At 37.5% G+C, this 17,938-nt stretch overlaps 1 protein-coding gene across 3 annotated transcripts in view; it reads right to left on the minus strand.

Annotated features, from left to right (window-relative positions):
• Positions 1–17,938, minus strand: part of LOC124411175 (lachesin-like) — a 222,130-nt gene that overhangs the window by 175,222 nt on the left and 28,970 nt on the right. For all 3 annotated transcript variants that reach the window (XM_046890124.1, XM_046890125.1, XM_046890123.1), the window contains exon 2: positions 5,863–6,003. In XM_046890124.1, coding sequence (XP_046746080.1) covers positions 5,863–5,935 — 73 coding nt within the window. In that variant the 5' untranslated portion in view covers positions 5,936–6,003. The remainder of the gene's footprint in view (positions 1–5,862; positions 6,004–17,938) is intronic.

The raw sequence follows: 17,938 nt of genomic DNA on the forward strand, positions 1-17,938 counted from the left end.
AGCCGCTTAACGCTCGTCAGATTCTAGTTCAAAATAAGAAATAAGAGGATCGCATGTCTGTAGGTACCTGGGCGCCTTACTTACTCGTTGACTTCATCGATCAGTCTTAAAACCGCTTCTGCTTCCTCGCTTGGTAAGATGTACAGATGAAAAGGGAACGCCTGTAGAGCAGATACCTTTTTATGTTCCATCGAAGTCGCTCGACCTTTAGACATCGACTTCTTTGATCGAAAATTTTGGCATTAATATTTACTGGATATTACACACGTATTTTCAACGTTTCACTTCGTCTTGGTGCTCAAATCATTACATCCACATCCACATTTTGGAGTTTGATGAAAACGAGGAAGTTACAGTAGCAGCGTCAAAGGACGTCGGGAAATCAAATAAAGTTCAAAAGCTACGATGGGGGAATTCGAAAGTGGTGGTGATTCTCCGTCTGCTGGCAGAGGCGACAGAGTTTGAGGCTTATTGTTCGTTCGTTCGTTCGTTCGTTGGCTCGTCGAAGCGCGAATCCCGGTGGCGAATGTATACATATATATTTGGAAGCAGAGGAGAGAAGTAGAGCTTGAAAGTTCACCGTCGTCCCTGTCGAGGAAGGAGACCTTCGTCAGGAACTTTCCGTACGGTTTTACTTATTGATTCCGTTAATCGTCGGGATTTGCCCCGCCTGGTGATAGCCGAGATTTTCGTAGCCGAAGGGCACCCACCATAGCAGTTTAGATAAGCGACCGCAATCGTCAAACGCGAACTTGAAAGCTGCTTGCCGAGCCAAAGAAGAAGAAGAGGAAGAGGATCAGGAGAGGATAAGAAGTGAGAGGTCAGCTTTAAATGAGGGTTGATTTGAGTGGGGAAGGCGAGACTTGCGATTAGTTCCGTCAGTTGCGTCAATTATTTAGAAGTCTACTATAAATGTTCGTAAACCATATTTCAGCCGGCTGTAGGATCTCGGTGCAAAAGATGGTCGTCCCAGCGCCGCCCTGGGAATCAAAGTTTTTTCGCTGGTGTAGCTGGTGGAAAGAACAGCAGAAACTAGCGCTAGATACTCAGCTGTTCCCGACGAGTTGCTTCGTTGTAAAAACAACAGGGAGTGAAGAAAGAAAAAAAACGAAGCCCCGTTGTTTAGCTTTGAGGTAGAGAGACTCGCGGGAGCAAACTGGCAGGATCATAATTTGAGAGTATAAAAAAAAAAAAAGATAGAGATATGGTAGAGAAACACAAAGCAGAAAAGAATATAAAAGAAAAGAGAAATTACACCGAACGGCTACGGGAAGCGCGCCAAAGAAGGGAAACTTACTTTTGCTACTGCAGCGAGCCAAAAGGTGGAAAGAATTACGAAGAAAAGAAAGTACAAACTTTCAAAGGGTGCAGTTTAACCTTCTCTCTTAAAACTTAAATAATACCCAATTTTTCGGATTTTACTAACGATGAATTCGTTGGCTACTCGTTCTGACGTATTATAAGACCGTGAATTTGAAAATAAAAAAACAATCGAATGAATAAACAACGTTGTATAAAACAATGTAAAGAGTATTAAAACAGTTATTCATTTAGTCTGAGGATCGACGAGATTACACATGATTATCAATAGAACATGAAGTTATTCTCCCTACTCGGCGTTTTTTGTAAACGTAAATCCAGATCAGCTGCCATTTCGTTATTTTACCATCAAATATTATGGTACTGGGCTCAAAGTGTGTGTTTCATCCACGCCGAGTGGTATCATACCGGATAGTTCGATCCTTTTAGTGCAACTGTGAAAATTTTGCCAATATTGACGGCTGATAACAGATCTGTAAATTTTTTTTCCAAATTTTCAAAAAGTAAAAAGTCGCTCCACTTTTTGCCAAAATAAGGCATCAATTGCCCAAGTTTCATCCTGATCGCTTGAACGGTACAGGAGTTTTGGCTCGCCGCGTTTTCGAGGTGGACGACGCGACTTTATGATCACCTTAACCTCTAGGCGGCCGGGATGATGACGATCGGCATCACTTCAAGATCGAGCCATATTACTAGTCGATGTGGAAATTTTTCTAGGAAAAAAATTGTCAAAATATAAGTTGGGCACAATCATAAATACCGGCCACCTGGAGGTTAAGAAGCCCACGTCAAAACCCACGGTTGTAAAGACCCTGGAATAGATAGATCATCACATCGTATGCATGCCGTTTCCTCGTCGGGAGCTTTTTACTACGGACGAATTATACCCGTAGAAATTTAGGGTGTGCAAAATGCTTGCGATTAATCAATCTAGCAAGCTTTTTCCGTCCAGATCGAGGGCACGAAAAACTGGGGACCAGAGGGCGCTGCATAGCTAGATAATGCGTGGATGAATCGACGTAACAATAGAGCCAACATATCGTAAATTAAAATGTTCACCGCTTTAGCGCTTCGGCCAGGTTGCCCCAGTGAATCAATATTCCTACACATATGTGCACATATTTATAGATACACTGACACTATACTACATGTGCAAATATACCCATACAGGTATATTGTATGTATATAGATATATGCACCTACTTGTGCATTGCGGATAGTTACGATCTGTCGAAATCGTTGTTATTTCCATCGAGTACTGACAATAAGTGACCCCACTGCCACCCTCCGTTACATCGATCGACGTCAATGGGTAACGAGAGTGTCGAAGAACCCGATGCGCAGCGCCGAAGGCGAACATCGATAATCTGTTTCAGACATTTATTCCATAGGTTGTATTGGGACCTTGATTGGAATTCTTTCCTTCGTAGGACGTTAAGGTGAAAAATAAAACGGGCCCCGACCAGGCAGCCCTGCATCTGAGACCACTTGCGAGATCGATTGAGGATCTACAGGTCAGAAAATCACTATGCAGTGAAATCTAAATTAAAATTAGTATTTTATGGTGCGATGCTGGAAACCAAAAACGGGTTTCAAACTGTTCTCAAAAACAAAATCGATTCTGGACTTTAAGGAAGTTTCACACTGTACGGTTTCGTTTTCTCAAACACTCAGATCTGGCAAATCGTGATCTTCTCTTCCAACAATTTCCAACAAAACAAATTGAAAACGACGAGGGTTACCATGAGGAGGTGAACATATACAGTCTGGAACCCCGTTAAAGGTGACATGTTCTGGTCTAGCCATCTGATATCCCTCCGTCTCCTCTTGTCACGTTCTATAATGTATTTCTTGAAGAATCCCGACAACCGCGGCCCTTTTTTATTATGCTGCAAGCGCGCTTTCGGCGTTCCTGATAACTGGAGGGAGGGTTATTGTGTTTCATCCAGTTTCAGTTATACGGAGCACGACGTACGCGACGAGCACCCGTATCCAGTGTACAGAGTATCCACTACCCAGTATCCAGTATCCTGTATCCAGTATCCAAGATCCATTAGAAGGAAGGCCAGACACCCAGTTCGCCCCTGAGACACGTGTGTGACGAGCTCGTTTGTATGCATGGAGCGTGACGCTGATTGGCTACGTTACACACGGGCGGAAGTCCGCGCACGCGCAGCGTTTCGCGGCGAGCTTGCGAGAGTCCCGCTGCACGTCAGGCCGAGCTACACGTGTTGCACATTAATATGTATTTAAATTAGCGAGGTTCAAAGTGAACCGAAATTACGGGAACATCGCGCACAGAAACGGCCTCCTTTACCCCCTCGTCTCGACGAGATACACTAGGAACGGTACGTCATGCATACCAAGGTGACTTCTCGCTCTTTTGACAAAGCGAGAAACACCGCGGGCACCTTATACAATATTTTAAAATCATCCCGGAGACCTTACGCAACGGCTAGAGGCCTCAAAGCGGGAATTTGTATATCGATAGCCAATTGTTCGATTTCATTGGGGATTCTTTTATTCAAAAATATGGAGACCGAACCTTGTTTGAACTATTTTTCGTACCGGAATCAATGTTTTTCAATGAAAATGACATGTTTCGCGCTGCCAAGAATAACTCGATAACGATCCAACCGATTCACTTCAAATTTCGAGACAATATTTTTGGACAATTTTTACTCTTTCTGTGGCTAATAAATTACGGTTATATGTCTAAATAATACCTGGCAAATTCAACATGTATTAATCAACACACGTTAAATCAACAATTTTAAATTGTAAATGCTATTATAGTTGCAAACACACTTTTTTCTAAAATACGTTATATTGTTTGTGTGCAATAAAATGAGAATGTCGATAAATTTTTAGTGTTGAAAATAGAGTGTGTTGAAATTTATAATATCGACATTACGTATTGATTTTGCGAATGTCATCATTTACTTGTGATATTTAGACGTGATACCACAAATTGCATGTGAAATATCGTGGACACCCATAGGGTCCTTTTATTATCCAATATTCGAGGTATTCGTTTCAAAAGTCTACAAATTGTTTCGAAAATTGATCCACAATAAAATGAGTTCAGTTTGAGAAATCAGAATATCTTTCAACACATCAGAGAACGATTCTAACCTCCCAAGATGAACATCCTAAACTTCTAGTTCTCTATGAAACTGTAACCATGAAAATACGGTGAGATTGTAAATAATTCTTTGCATGGTAAGCGAAAGTCGAGCTCGAAGAATGCGCGCCAAGACGAGAGTCGTACAGAGGATGGTTTTTAAATTAAGCACGACCCTAGCAATAATTGAAGAATGAATTATTGCCACCGTTGTACTTTTAATTGGTACATTACGAAGTTATCAACCAACGTAGATTAAGTTTAATACAGATATTTCAAGGCACCTCGAGGTGATTCCCCGTAGCGAGAAGGGTTGACGGCGGATCCCGTGGGGGTTCAGCAGAGGGTGGCCGGATCATTTAAAACTTCCCGAATGGCGCGCTATATATAGTATAAGACGGGTGGCTACTCCGAGGTTGGTTGCTTGGGCACCGCGCTTATATTTTGCTTCGTAATTTCTTATTTAGTGATAATTACAACTTTTACGCGTAAACTTCCTCCGACCATTTAATAACCGTTGGGGAACTTTTGATTTCAGTTAGGCCAACCCCCCGCAGTTTTACCGAGGTTGCGAAGCCCCGATCGATAACATTATTCAAATTTCACCCCCGCGAGGATCTGAGAAATTCGGTAATTCCGTAGAAAAAAAACGAGAAAGAAAGAAAGAAAAAAAAAAGGTCACACACTCGCACACAAAGAAAATTAAAAAACGGGGGAATCTCAATTTCAAATCCCCCTCTCGCTTCAGCTTCGGCCCCTTTCGACGCCGCTTTACTCCCCGATAACGTCCCTCGATTCTCCTTTCAATCCCGCGTCCAACGCGAGTTGGGGAAATCTCATCCGGTGTAACAAGTGCGTCACGTCGCTTAAGGCGGTTACTTTAACACTGTATCAAGTTACAACGATCCGAGCTTGGCGTTGTGCCTCATGTAATGTGCACATGTGCTGAAAAATTCATCCCTTCCAAGAAGAAACTCATTTGCCATGGTTATTGGAAAATTATAGTAAAAATAGAATCGTTACAAAAAGGGTTCGAAGATGGTGGCGTGGTGTTACGATAAAGTGTGGTACACAGATAACCATTTAGTCCATAATTATAGTTGTGATAATACCTTTTGTAATGAGACCTTAAGACTTATTCATTGTTGCACTAACATCAAATTGTCGCGGTAGTAACGAGAAAATGAAGTGCAAGTTTTTGTAATCAAAAGAAGATTTTTTGAACGAAGATACACGACTCATTTTCACTTTGTAGTTGTAGGTTAGTTTTTCGAGTATGATAAAAAATTAAAATAGTCAAGTCCTATTAATTACGGTGAGAAGTTTCCGTCAATTTATACATACGTTATTATTTTTAAGGAAGAAAAAAAAAACTAGGACATTAAAGTGAATAATATCAGTATAAGAATTGATCTTACCTTGACCCATTATCATTATAATGTGCAAAACGCTGATCGTCAGGTATCCGCTCCTCCGTCTTCTGTCGGCCATGTTTTTCCCGCTTTTTCCACGATATTATTATCGCCTCTTCGTCTCTGTCACTAGACTCCGAAATGCATCTGCAACAACAGACGGAAACCTTAGATATATTTCATTCCGCAGTCACTCTCCGATAGAGGGATGATAAAAGAGGAAAAATAAACCTCCGTTATCCGACTACAGGAAATCCTTCACCGTGAGGACGTTCGTTAATACTCGAATAAATCACGGAAATCGAATTAAGTGCTATACATACACATATAATTAATTATTCTCCGAAAAAAAAAATTTTTTCTGTCTCTGTCGACATGAGAAATCAATCCCACTTTGTCAACTGACACTGCAATTTCATCTGGTGGAAATATGACGCTGTGACATCTGGTGGCAAAAAAATTTACTATATTATAACCCAACCGTATTTAATTTTGGACAACTTCTTTCGTCGTATTTTTTCCGCTTCGCTTATTCCACGTGATAAAGCTAAAAGCTTCACAGCTTGCGCGGAAGTTTTCGGTACTTTTATACCCTCAGAATTGAACCAAAACCATCAACTTATTCAGCAAAGTCATCAGCGCCATATTGATCAGTTAGATTCTGTCGAAAAAATTTGAATAACGTGGGGATAAAACAGCGTTGACTCGGTCGTTACCGCATGGGACGATAATATTGATAATCATCGATACCGCGTCAATATCGAGATGATAATTGAGGCTGATTTAATTGCTCTGTACGTGTGAACGATTCGGGGTCAGATCGAATTTCTATGTACGAAACGCGGTAGGATATAATGTAGAGTGTGGCAATGTAGAATACGATTTGATTATCTGTTGGTAATGCAGATATATTCCTCGACGATGATTTTCCCGGTATTTAGTTTCGCCCATAATTCACGGAGCGATTGATCCGATCGGGCGACGAATCAGAGAATTACAATCTGCAGCTGCAGCTGGAATTGCATTCGTGTAACACCGAGGTGGGTGATGGTGTATGAAGATTTGCTCGTTTTCCAATTATTTCACTCGGTTTGTTGCGCATTCGCCTATGATTCCGCATCGCGACTCAGTCGATATATTGGAACGATGCCGCTCGGTTCTGTCAACATTTGTTTTAATTGCATATATTCGATCCTCTTCCATTTATGTCCCCCACCCCTTCCCCTCCAGCTACCGATAGGATCGCAATTAAATGCCCGCGAACCTCGATTATTTGCACGCTTGATTATGCCGAACCGATCATATGTTTACCATCGCCGTTCAAAGCTCAACGCCGCGGTTTTAATTTCCCTTCAATGTAACCCCGCCGCTCCAACTATTCGCTGAAGTATAATTTCGCACCGCCAAATTCAATATCGATTTCTGATTTTTGGTTTCTGGTTATTGCTTTCTATTTTCTTCATTTTTTATCCAGTTATATCAGCAAGGAAGAATTCGAAAATCATAAAATCATCGTCGAAAATTTATGAATAATAAAACCGAATTATCATTGAAAAATTAACACGGAAAAATTTACTAGAAAAAAAAAATGTTCAAATTAATATTGCAAGAATGTAAATAATTTTTCCTATTCTTCTGTGATGCTCAAATTTTATCGTCATCAGATCTGATCTCTCATAAGAGCAATAAGCCGATAAATTTTCGTCACTGTTCGTTAAATAAACATATTCAAAAGTTGTGAAAAGTACATGACGCAAAATCGTCCAGAAAAAAAAAAAGGCGAGCGTTACACAATATTTATCAACAACTATTGCAGATCGTGGAATTTTCTCTTTAAACCACAATTTTTTCCTATATTCTAATAGTCTCACTACACTATAACAATAAGAGAAAGGTCGCATCCGATTGGTATAAATGGCGTGAACCAAAGTAATTTTCAATAAAACGCGAGACACATCTCGTGACCATTGTTCGTAATTACGAATCGTTTTACCAGCAATCACCGTAAAAGTCACTCGACCGTATCGAATTTCGAGTTTTGTATAAACTGTTTGCCAATTGTTTAATCCAATCTGGCAAATGGATTTCTGTGCCCTCTCCTCCTGCACGCATATATATATATATATATATATATATTTATAAATGTGTGTGTTTGTGTGTGTGTGAATATATACATATCCTAATATATATATACACATGTACATACGCCCGTATCGTACGCGCACAATGGGAGTGCGTCCCTGCACCAGGCGTCGGTTCAGATTTACGATTCGATTCGCAAATTAGCGGTTATTGCTTCATTCCGATGCGCCAGCGCCTCGAAACTCGTATACATTCACCGACCGACTCGAGGCTGCAGTTGGAAAACCGGAGTTGCATGGATGGCTCGTTCTCTCGAAATGCGACTCACTTTTCGTTCAAAAACTCCGTGATTTCATCGGAAATTTGAAATATCTTTTAATTCGTATCAACCTACTTGCCGTGAAATTTTTTAACATTTTTCAACCCGCTTGTTCAACTGTCGTGAAAATTATAGGGGATGTCCATAAATTACTTGATCGAATTTTTTGAGGTTTTGATCTCCTCCCCATTTTTTTCACCTTTCGTTCAAATTTTTCGGAACCATATATTTTACGATTTGCATTTTTTTATTTATCGGCAAAATGAAGAGGAAAAAAAGTGTCTTACGAAAAAGCTCAAAAAAATTTTTTAAATCCAATGTGACATATAAAAATGTTTCGGCAACGATCCATAGAAAAATGACTTTCGCTTCTAATTTTTTTTACGTTTTTTTCTAAAAAAAAGTTTGAAAACAGTGAGAAGGGAAAATCGGCCCACTCGGGGTCTAAACTAAAAAATTTTTATATCTGACGAAGGATTTTTCAGAATTTTTTCAAATTTTTAATTTTGGTTGATCGATAAAATCGTTTCGAAAAAATTGTAGAAAATTCAAATTGAGTCGAAAAAAAAGAGACTGCGTAACTTTCAAAGTAAGAAAAATCGTAGAAGAACCCAGGTCAAATTGGCGTGGAATGCTCCATATATATATGCGGCATTCCAAGACAATTCCACCTGGGTTTTACCCTTGACCTTTTAATATCATTAAGAAAATTAACGGTGGGTAGAATTTGAAAACGGAAAACGTCAAGCATTCACTGCAGTGACGGAGAGGACCAGGGGCCGAATAAATATATATCTACACGAGTAAATAAACGTACATAAATATATATTAACTTGGACGCCCATTTTGTTTCCAGAATTAATTGTTTCGCGGTGTCGAGGTGCTGCAGGACTGTTCTCAGCTCGGCGGGAGCCGCCGTGCTTCTTAATTCAAATTATCAACCCCATTTGCGCATTGCGTAAAAGCATTTATCCGTATTATGTATACAGCTGCGGGTGAATTGGGAGGACGATATGTTTCAGGGGTTGCTTCTTAATTTTTGGTCCCACCCGAAGAGGTGAAAGATTTATTGAGCATAATAAAAATTGCATATTTCAAGATTGTTGATCAAATGGTTTTAATTTTTGCCTCATCAAATTGTATTTTCATTATCGAGATTATTTTCGCACGTGTGCGTAGTAAAATCTACGATGTAAGGTATTATATCGAAAAAAGAACACTGTGTAATCGAAACGAAGAATCGATTTTTATTTTATACTTACCGGTTTCGAATGATTGAAAATTTTTTTCAAAGTATCGTTACAATATTTAATCAAAATTCCATATTACCAGTTTGTAGAAATTTTCGAGTATAAATACGATAATTTCACTTTAATTTTCCGCTTTTTTGATTGTTGAATTTTCTTTTTCCCTTCAGTTCTTGCGTCGAACAATTGCTTCGAAAAACAAAACAAATCCAACGACCAAAATGGCGCAAAACCCGTAACGAACAAGAAATCGATTTGAATAAAACTAACACTGAAGTTTTTCTATTCAGTAAAAAAACATCCCAGCGTTGGTTTCATTCAAATACTAAGTGCTCATCTTTGGGGGTCGTTTTCACCCCTCTAAACCGTTTTTCCACAGTTAAAAAAAAATATGTGCCTTTTAGTTTTCAATATTACAACAACATACATGAGTCTCAACGAAATCAGAAGAGGGGCATAAAACTGACGTTCCTCCGGTAATTTTTCGATGTAGTTTTCCTCCCTACAAAATTTCATACAAAGAACTTTCCTGAAGGGGTTGATATTCCCCCGAAGCACGAGACAGAGAGTCTAGAAGCGGGAAGAGGGGGATAAAAATTCCGAGAGAGATAAGGCGGGTGTCTAACTAAGCATGACATTCAAAATTGAGAGGGTAGCCTCGCGTCACAGAGGAGATGAGAAGAAGCCAACTTCCGTTTGACGATACCGCAAAACTCGGGCACGTTTTCCGCTGCAGAAACTCCAGTCAGCGAGGTTGAACCCTGGGGAATCGGCCCGAGGCGTTGAACATCGGGCAAAGCTTTTGACGCCCATTAATTCCTCAGGAGTTTCGTCTCGACGCAACTCTTTCAGCGAGTGCATTTGGCGAAGAGAAAAAAAAACGCGACGGATTCTCCGCACTTGCGATATTGTCTCGGCAAGGACGGAATTCACCCTCCAGGGTGGTGGACGGTAATTTCGAGAAAAGCGCGTTTCTCATTTTCGATTTATCATGGGATGCAGCAGCGAATGAAATCGAATTTTGAAAAAAATTTCAAGGGTTTTACGGTAAAAGTTCAACTGTGATTAGTTCATTCGTTTTTAGCTACGAAAATGTTTCTTTCCCTGAAAGGAAATTGATTTGAAGAAAATTTGTCCACGTTTTTTAAAGCGAGAATATTTTTTCCATAAACTAGTTAGATGTAAATCTGCCGTGTACCACATGCAGTTATGAAATAACATAATTTAGAAAATTTATAATTATTGGCTTTTTTTTAAATGAGCTACACGCAATTTGTATAAATAATTTTTAATCCAAATTTCTGTTCAAAAAGCAGAACGACAAAAATTTCGAAAAGCTTTTTGTCAGGAGAAAAAAGATAAATGAAAGGGTATCTAGATAAAATTCGCCACTTTTGCAACTTGCATTTCACTGCAAATTGCAGAAGGAGTTCGAAAACGAGGCGCAGCTCCTTCAGACCGCGATTGCGATTTAGTGTACGAAGAGAACGAACGGTAAATATTGAGAAATTAGACGTCGAGTGAGTTCGCCGAGAACCGTTTTCCGCCTCTCTTTCCCCGCTGTTTTCTCTAAACGAGTGAAAAAGAATGAGAAAAGGAGGATGAAATGAGGACAAGAAAAAAAAACAAAACGGTGTGTGCGGAAAGAGAACTGGGGGAAGAAATTGGCCTTTCGGTTGCTCTCACTTGTCGAGACGGAAGAAGAAGCTGTTTTTATCTCAGAATCGCAATACCGCGGCCCCTATCTTACCTCCAGGTATATATGCCATTCATTGCTCTCTTTTCTCTCTCTCTCTCCCCTTCTCTCTTTCTTCCTACCTCAACATTTGACTTCGTTTTATTCCTTCTTACTGCTTTATGTGTGTCACTTCTTCTTGTCCAACATCGCCATAAGCATAATAAATCTGTCTATCTATTTATCCGTCTAACTATTTATCTACATATCTGAATCTCTCTATCTATCTATATAAACCTGTATATCTATCTAATTCTATCTATCTATCAATCGAACTGTGTGTCTAACTATCTAAATCCATCTATCTATTCAAGTTTTCTACCTACCTAACTATGTATCTATCTATCTAAGTCTATCTATCTATGTTAACCTATCGATCCATCCAATTCTATCTATCTACCTATGTTACTAATGTATCTAACTATTTAAATATATTTATCTATTCAAGTTTATACATCCAGCTGACTATGTATCCATCCATCTAAATCAAACCATCTATTCAAGTCTTTCTGTCTGTCTAACTATGTATCTATCTATCTACTCAATTCGATCTATCTATTTATCTATCTATCCATCTCCGTCACTTTCGGTTTCTCAATTCATATGCAACAAATTGACAGCGAACAAATTAAAAACCAATTAAGCCGGTGTTTTTCGATCGATTTATAACCTAGTATTAAAGTATCTACGATGCTTAAAAATGATCTTCTTTGAGATTTTTTAAGCTTAGCCGAATTGCAGTTTTTTGTACATCGAACAAAAGTATCGCGACTAAATACGGAAAAAGGAATGGTAAATAAAAATGAAAAATATTCTCGTATAGTTGAGGGGAAAACTTTGAGTGTAGACAAAAAATATCTAATACACGATTTCCCAGCGTGATTTAGCTGTCAAAAACTAGAGCCGAGAAACGTGATTTATCAGGTCCATACATGGAGAGGCAATCTTTTCCGCTAGACAATTCACGAGAATATCAGACACGCTCCCGCTCGCATATGTTCGATATCGTGAGACGAAGAGCCCTGTTTCACTGTCTCCAGACTCTGAGGTTATCGCAGCAAAAACTTCCAAAGATGGATAAGGTCAAAAGGCGATCGCAAGAAAAAGCATATAAACCAGTATAGAAACGAACAAATTCCGCACAACCGAATATAAAATAAAATTATCCCCAAAATGTGAGAGTGATCTCATTTATTTACTTGAGCTAAGCAATTATTATAGTTCCTTTGAATAAAGTTCACTTGAATTATTTAACAGATTTATTTTCCCTAGATTCATCGTGTGATCAATGGCTGTTTAAACAGCTTTTGTTTACGCATAAGTTCGAATATTTCTTCTAGTTAAAAAAATATCACACAAACTGATTAATGATCCGTACATTCAATCGACTTAAAAAAAAAATCAAACAAATCATTCTATTTGACAAATTTGAATTATCTAACCACTTCTTATTCGCAATTGGTTTTATTCGCAAACCGATTAATCCGATGAATAGATAATCGTAAATCGATTAAAATCTCCAAATCAAATTGGACAAAACTGAATCCAACCGGCGCTTTAATATTCCGGTTATAATTCTACATAAAAATGTATTTTTATTCGATTCTGTAAATATTTATCGTTTTTTCGCTACTGCTTTTAATCGGTTACGCAAAACCTGTTCAACCGTAACCTGATACGTTAAATTCGGAAAACAGAACGACAAATAATTCTTATTACAGGCATCTTAAGCACCGATCAATCGATGTAATAATAGTAATAATAATATAGCAATAAAAGAGAGCCAAATTTACAACTCTTAATGAAATGATCGGGAAAGGCTGCACCGTCTTGCATTCGCCATTTTTTTGCAGATTTTTATTTCAATAACATTGGTCAACAGCAAAGTGAACAGCAATATGAAAATGTCAAAAAATGAATAAAATATTGAATGAATAGTATTATTATTAACGAAGCTTCGACTTTTTTGCTCTCGTAACTCGATACTCGATTGGCGGTAATTAATTTTGTGAATCTAATCCTACCAGATATCAAATGTAACTTAAGAGGGGGTGAATTACACTGGCATTAAAAAAAAAAGTGGTTTATACATTTGTCCAGATCTGTCTATCTATGTGTACTTTGATGCGCTGAATCCAAACCTGATGTTCGTTTGGTCAGTACATTCTAAAAGTTTTGAGTAAGTTGCGAAAAACTACTAAAAATTGCGAGAAATTGCAGTTATCGAGATGAAAATTTTTTTATTGAACGGGGTCAAGTATGTTTCTTGTGTATTTCGATACGCTGAATTCAAATCCGAAGTCCGTTTGCCTCTACACTTCAAAATTTCGAATAAATTGCGAAAAACCGTTTAAAATTGCTAAAAATTCCAAAAAATTGCATTTATCAAGATGAAAAAAATTTTATTGAACAGGATCAAGTATGTTTGTTGTGTACTTTGATACGCTGAATTCAAATCCGAAGTCCGTTTGCCCCTGGGCTTTCAAAATTTTGAGTAAATTGCAAAAAATTGCAGGATAAAAATGAAAAAGATTTTATTATATTTTATCTATTTTCAACATTTTTTCGCAATTCGCTAAAAATTTTCAAGTCGAAGAGGCAAACGGAATTCGGACTTGAATTCAGCCTATCAAAATACAAAAGAAACGTTCTTGATCCAGTTAAACAAAATTTTTTTCATCCTAATAACTGCAATTTTTCGCAATTTTTCACCCACAATTAGATGAGTCTGATCAAAAGTACAGACCCCTTTTGTTTTTTCCGTACCAGTGTTATTAATCGCAATATATAACGTATCGAATTTCCGCGCAATAATTGCGATCAAGAATATTAGCAATAATTCAACCACTCAGAGATGTGTAAAATAATTTCTCCATTCCATCAAGTTTCCAAAGATTTAGCAGTCGATACCTCGGTATGCAGTACGAGTTGAATTCCGTAATTGAGCCTGCACAGTCACAGTTTCGCCCCCTTTTCCCCGCGGCTTGTTTGCCGCGGTTGAATTCGCCCCACGGCCATGCAGGTACTCTCAGCCACTTTCGAGTAATTTTCAAACGAGCTAAAACACGTATATAACAGAATTTGTGGAAACGTCAACCGGAAGGTCGTAACGCTGCGAGGCATGGTTTTGCGACCGCTAACATCAGAGATCGTTATTTTTAATTAGTATAACTTGCCTCGTGTTTTACGCGATATATATATACACATACACATATATATATATTATATTTACGCGAACCAGCCGGAACGATTCTCATCTCTAATTCCCTGCCACTTTTACCGCGGGCGACTATGACAAACGACTTGAAAATTTTAAACAAATTATAAGAAGGAAAAAAACAAAAAAAAAAAAATAATAAAAAAAAAAAAGTAAACCATTATTACAAAGAACGTAAAATTATAAGGTCAAATCGACGAGGACGATATTAATTAAATAGAAGTAGTTATATACGTGCAATAAATTACAAAAGTCGAAATTATTGCCGGCTTGCGATTTCATCGTGCCTACCTTATTTGCTGTTTGCTATCGAACCGAAATTACTGCATAGGCATTAAAAGTTGTGTGTAGCAACGATAATCATACGGATGCGTATCAGATACCCGGAAGCAATAAACTTGGCTGGGTAAAATAACGACTGGGCAGTTATAATTAACGCCTGTTTTAAAGAGAGAGGGGCGAAGGGGGGGGGGGGGGGGGCGGGGGTGGTTATATGTTATTGGTTCGTACGTGAAAAGAGAGATCAACGCAAAACCGAAATTTTCACCCTCAATGAAAATCCAACAGCGTGTGTTATTACATTTTTTAAACATTTTTTTCACCGTCCTAATTGTTACAATTCTTTTATATAATTAGTGGTAAAATAGTCCTAATTGTTGCAATTCTTTTGTATAATTAGTGGTAAAACTGATCGTCGGTTCGATGTTATTGAAATAATTTCTACTCGGTACGATGTGGATTAAAGAATTTTGAAAAAGAATATTAGTGTTTTTTTTTAACGACAGAATTTTATTCACGTCGAGAAGAAATTCTTTCGACGTTACGAAATTGACTCCAATCGCAGGCTGTAGGCTTATGTTTTTTCTTTCATACTGTACCTACAGAAATTTGACGAAGTACAAAAGAAGTATACTTAATCGGGCACATCCGAACAGATGGCTAGAAAAGTAAGTGAATTTTGAGAATTTTCATTTAAATAATTATTCAGTCGATTCCATCCGTTTCTTTTTTATTTTTTTATTTTTTTATTTATTTTATTTCAAAATTTATACATTAAGGTTTATTCAGTAATTTTTTCATAAAAATTTATCCAATCGTAGCGTTGTTACAGTGCTCGGTGTAAAACGTGTTCCGTACTGACAAGGTTTGCGGTGCTTAGGATTTTGGACGGTCGGTTGATGTAAAATAAAAAATTCCAACGGGATTTTGAAATATAATATATTGAACCGTTCACTGCGTATGGATAATTTTTTTTTTTTTTTTTTTTGAATTAACAAAACGGTGAACGTTTCGAATTTAACGTTCGTTTTCGGGCCTGAATTTTCCACCTTTTTTTCGGACCATGCAAAAATAAATAATTGAATTAGAAAAAAGAAAAATCCTCACGCAGCGATCGAGACAAAACGTAGAAAAACTTGTGTCCAAATTTGGTAAAAATTGGTCGCGTCGTTTTCGAGATGTTCTAGTCACGGACTCGGAAACGTAGTTTCGAGATAATCGAGTTTAAAGTTCTGAGAATCAGTTGCAACTTTTGCAATTCTTCGGATTTAATCGTGTAATTTATACACAATATTCTTCATACTTGAAACTTTCCGAAACGCGAGTAAAAAGAAAATCGATATTTAAAATATTCTACTCGGATGTGTCCCCTTAAGTTTAACAATTTTACATTCGAAGTTATAATTTTTCTCCAAGTCAGAATAATACATGAAAAATGCTTTTCTCGTTTTGTTAGTATCTCGCAAATCAATCGACGCGATATTCGACGGACAAGTTTAAACGCCGATCAGCCCTTATTTTTTTTTATTTTTTATTTTTGTTTTCTTTTTCTCTGTTGCCCATTAATTTAGACTCTTTTCTCGCCAAAATAATTTTCGACAAACATTGAAGAAACATTATAAGAAAAATACAAACGCGATTCGACGAAGTCGAGGAATGCATTTCGCTTTTCACTTTCTCCTCCCATCTTCGCCTTTCACCTTCAACCATTTTCCTCCCCTCGAAAACCTCCCTGATTACTCGTCAGCTGTTGCTCGCGATCGAAGAACGTCAAAGTTGCAACGATATCATCGTTTTATTCATTCATTTTCTCTTGTATAATCTCACAGACGAAAATTCTTCTAAATTAATTTGAAAAGAAAATATTATTTCCTATTTAGAACTCGATATTTCTTGATTAATTAATTCTTTTGGTGAAAACCAGAAAAGAAAAGAAAAGAAAAAAAAAAAAAAAAAACTTGTCTAAATTCCGTCAATTTTTGAATCGATCTAGAAAAATTTTAACCCATAAATCATCACACAATAAATTAGATAACTAAATATTAACTTTCTGGAAAAGTTCATTCAATAGCGAATTTAAATAATATGCTTACAGTACTTTGATAGTAACAAAATACGAATATAAACAAATTGTTCTTAAGGTGGCAAAATTCACTTGTGGTGTTTTTTTTTTTTTGTCCAGATTTACCCCTGGAGTGAATAATTTTTTGCGTTTAGCTTGGTCACAAACGAGGATTAATTAATGTTTGTCACAGAGCGCAGTGCCATGTTGAGGAAAAGCGGGAGGACGACAAACAGTATCCGGAAAATTGAGCCAGATTTCCAGAAGCGTCAAAATACGTTGGATGGAATGAAAATCGAGCCGAAAATCCGAAACCGTAAAGAGAAAAAACGATAAATTTTTTTTTTTTTGAGTTTATACTTGAAAAAAAAAATAATTCTCTTTTATTGTTATTTATAAAGTTTACTTTGGTCTTTTTTACATTTATAAACAACATCGTTCAACAAGAATTTTGAGTCTGGATTGTAAATGTCAATTTTTGATTTCTTCCACGTGCCTCATAAAAAAAAAAAACAAAAAAAAACAGGTTTTCAGATAAAGTTTGCTTTTTTAGAAATCAGATCAATATTTTAGATTTTCTAAGAATGTTGCCTATTTTTCAAAAGTTTATTGTAAATAAAAGTTGAACAAATTTCGGCTTTGAATTTAGATCGATTTTATAAAAAAAAATTGAAATGCGAAACTGAAGTTTCTTCATTTTTTATTCACAAAAAATGTTTAAAAAAATAGGTAACTTTCCTTACAATCCAAAATATCGTTCTGATTACTGCAAAAATCAAACTTTATCGAATAAAAGAATTTTTTTATTTTTTAGCTACATGGAAGACTCAACATTTTGAAAAATTTTCCCCTTGAAAATGAAACCCTGCGTCAATTATTCAAACCCCTGTCACCCGGCGACTGCAGGGTGCAGTTGATCCTGGATCCTGCAGGATATCCTCCGATTCCGCAGAGTCCTAGCCGCGCAGGTAGCCGCGGCTTAATTTAACTTTTAATTGGCAAGTTGCGGATTGTCATCCCGGTAAACGGCGGGGTAGTTTGTTCAACCGAGGGAAGATATAATTCCAACAATTCGGAAGACGAAACGATCAGCATTGCAGTTGCAGAATTGCAATTGGCATGTGAGCTGGATAAACCCGTT

Source organism: Diprion similis, chromosome 10 (genome assembly GCF_021155765.1).
Source record: "Diprion similis isolate iyDipSimi1 chromosome 10, iyDipSimi1.1, whole genome shotgun sequence".
Classification (NCBI taxonomy): domain Eukaryota; kingdom Metazoa; phylum Arthropoda; class Insecta; order Hymenoptera; family Diprionidae; genus Diprion; species Diprion similis.